This window comes from Primulina huaijiensis, unplaced genomic scaffold (assembly GCF_012295235.1).
Source record: "Primulina huaijiensis isolate GDHJ02 unplaced genomic scaffold, ASM1229523v2 C13302701, whole genome shotgun sequence".
Taxonomy (NCBI): domain Eukaryota; kingdom Viridiplantae; phylum Streptophyta; class Magnoliopsida; order Lamiales; family Gesneriaceae; genus Primulina; species Primulina huaijiensis.
Window position 1 is genome coordinate 1 of NW_027342055.1, and position 2,714 is coordinate 2,714.

Sequence of the window (2,714 nt, forward strand, 5' to 3'; positions counted from 1 at the left end):
TCTCCAAGTTTTAAGCAAAATGAGGATTCCATGGAAAAATCAGCTGTGGGGGTAAAACCAATAAAGCTTCTATCTGGTAAATTTCCATGGTTATGGAAGTTTGGAAGAAATGCCAATGGGGGAATATTCAAGAAACCACCACCAGCTGAAGTTGCGAAAACTTGCAACAGTGTAAGTAGTGGTCAGGAAAAAGATGCTACTTCTTTTATGTCTGATGTATATGATGGCTCATGTAGCACCAGCCACGGAGATACAGTCACCCAGAATGTGATGATCAGCTTGAGGAATCTTGGTCAATCCATGTTCGAAAACATCCAGGTATCAAATGAATCTTGTCTTTTGCAGTTTAGAACTGCCGTGTTTTATTTTCTAATCCTGGATATCAGATTCAATCTTTCCTTGAGCTTCAGTTCATTTTTAACTGGTTTCATTTGGTCCTGCAGATGATTGAATCTGCCCTCCAACTGAATCGGGATCAGCTGGGATCACCAGAGAATTTAAAGAATGGTTTTTCCAACGAAGAACGAGTCACGGCCACGGTTGCACTCAACGAGCTTCGAAAAATCAGCAATTTTTTATCTGATATGTGACTGTGTGAGGTATTTTGAATGTGTGCATTCTGTGTAGTTCCTTCTCCTCCTTCATTTAGCAAAACAATGTCTTTTGGGCATCATATAGATTTGGTTTATTGATTCGAATTGATACGAACAGCCTTGTAAATACACTTTCATCGAATACAACTTAATATTACTGGTAAGAAAGCATTAGAAGATTAGCACAAACATGCAGGACGGTGGGGCGGTTTCTCTGCTAATGACCAATTTTTCAGAAAAAAACATAAGCCCCATAGATAGGACAGTTGAGTATCTGTTAGAACAAACTTTCAATGCTTTTCCTATGTTGTCTTGAAACCATCATCTCTTCGTTACGACGTCTTGGTCAGAAGGTTTTGTGATATCGATCCCGCAATCCATTATTTTTTCTGTTGATTTAGATGATTTTTTATTAAGCTATTTCAATCCGTATAGGACTATGGATAAACTCGTAGCATTTTCTTGAGAGCAGGTCTCGACCTTTGTAAATCTATTACTGCTTCTGTCGATTATAATTGTAGATTTTGTTTTGTTTTGTTTTTTTTATGTATTGCCAAGATTTTAAGTGAAATTTTGTGGTCTCCACGCAAAAAGAAAAAAAGAAAAGAAGAAGATCGTGCGCGCACACACGAGAAATACTCTAATTAAACAGAGAAAATTAAGATTGGAATTGAATTGTATACAAGTGTCTTGCGTTCTCGGGAGAACTATATTTTTGGAAAATCCACGGCCATTTGTTTTTTCCAAAAAAAAAAATAATAATAAGCAAGATGCTACAAAGGCTTTGGAACTTGATATTACAGAGATACTCTAATGAATAAAATAATTATATTTTATGCAATATGGTTACTAAGATAAGATATTTTGTAACACAAATCGGACCCTGATAAGTGGTATTCACAGTAAATCTATATAGTTTTTACAATAGTTGGCTCTTAGTTTATACAGTCAGATCATGCGGTATGGAAGGTACAATGAAAACGCAAGAATGTCTGCATGTTTTCGTGATTTTAACTTCCACAAACCATCTTCCTCCCAAAAAAATCAAATAATACAAACAAAACCCAATAAACTCTTGATCTCTATATCAACATGTGGTTTCCATTATGCTGCGACGTACTCTGCGGATAGCTAAAAGGATCGCCAAATGGATTAGAAGTTCCCATTTGCTGCGGCTGCTGATAGTACTGGGCTGCATACCCGTTATGCGGCACCATCATTGTATTATTTTGCTGCTGCTGCATCATTTGCAGTTGATTCATCATCATAATATGTTCTTGCTGAGACATCAATGCCATCTGCACATTTGCTGGAGGCGCAATGCTGTTGGACATGGCGAAAGGATCATGTATTTGATCGAATGCTGCATTATGTGCAGCCATTTCGTACCCATAGCCTGCGCTGTAACCTGTGTTGTGCAGCTGCAGTTGCCTCCTGGCCGAGTTATCTTCGTACAAGCTGTCAAGTAACAGCTTGTCGAACCCTCCAGCCTGTGTAGAAGTAGGATCAATCTAGTTTATAATATAATTCTATTTCATGAATGTACACGTAAGATTTTTTTTTCTATTCAAATGTTGATGTAATCCAAATGATGCAATCAAAGTAATATACCATTTTGGTTTCAGGTGGTTGGGGTTTGTTAATGTAGCTCGGAGCTGTTACTAAAGCCAATTCCCATCCAGAACTCTTTCCTATTTCCATCAAGGCATTACTATTCGTATACAGCGGATCACTCCCTGAAATTAGAACACACACACACACATATAGCAACAATATTCAGCATTAGTGATCATCTATATTTCGTGCATATATGACAATACAAGTGAATGTATATAATATCTAGAATCAAATGTTTCAGAAGATTTAAAAAGCCAACGAGCAATTGAATCCAATTGTACAAGAAAAGCAGCTAGCGGTAATAATTGGTTACCAGTTTGAATAATTGCAAGCGCCAATGCATTGCTGTGTTCTAGTTCCACGGCCTTCGGATTTATTTCATTCAAACCCTGCAAAAGTTTTACATAGAAGAAGCTAGAAAATTTTGAGTCTCCCTTAAGTCTTGTAACCTTCAAACGAAACATTGAAGGGGAAAACCATACCAGTAGATCAACAGGTTCTTGG

General features: G+C 37.3%; 2 protein-coding genes across 2 annotated transcripts; one reads left to right on the forward strand and one right to left on the reverse strand.

The window, feature by feature from the left end:
- Positions 1 to 7: 7 nt before the first annotated feature.
- Positions 8 to 1,102, forward strand: LOC140965492 (uncharacterized). The gene is made up of 2 exons (XM_073425553.1): positions 8 to 318; positions 444 to 1,102. Exons 1-2 carry the CDS (start codon positions 31 to 33, stop codon positions 588 to 590), a joined length of 435 nt encoding a protein of 144 aa, XP_073281654.1. The 5' UTR covers positions 8 to 30; the 3' UTR covers positions 591 to 1,102.
- Positions 1,103 to 1,469: 367 nt separating this feature from the next.
- LOC140965493 (putative clathrin assembly protein At5g57200) lies at positions 1,470 to 2,599 on the reverse strand (the record flags this gene model as incomplete). Its single annotated transcript, XM_073425554.1, has 3 exons — positions 1,470 to 2,083; positions 2,205 to 2,329; positions 2,524 to 2,599. Coding segments are annotated over 3 exons (609 nt in total), but the record flags the coding sequence as incomplete, so codon positions are not given.
- Between the last annotated feature and the right edge of the window lie 115 nt (positions 2,600 to 2,714).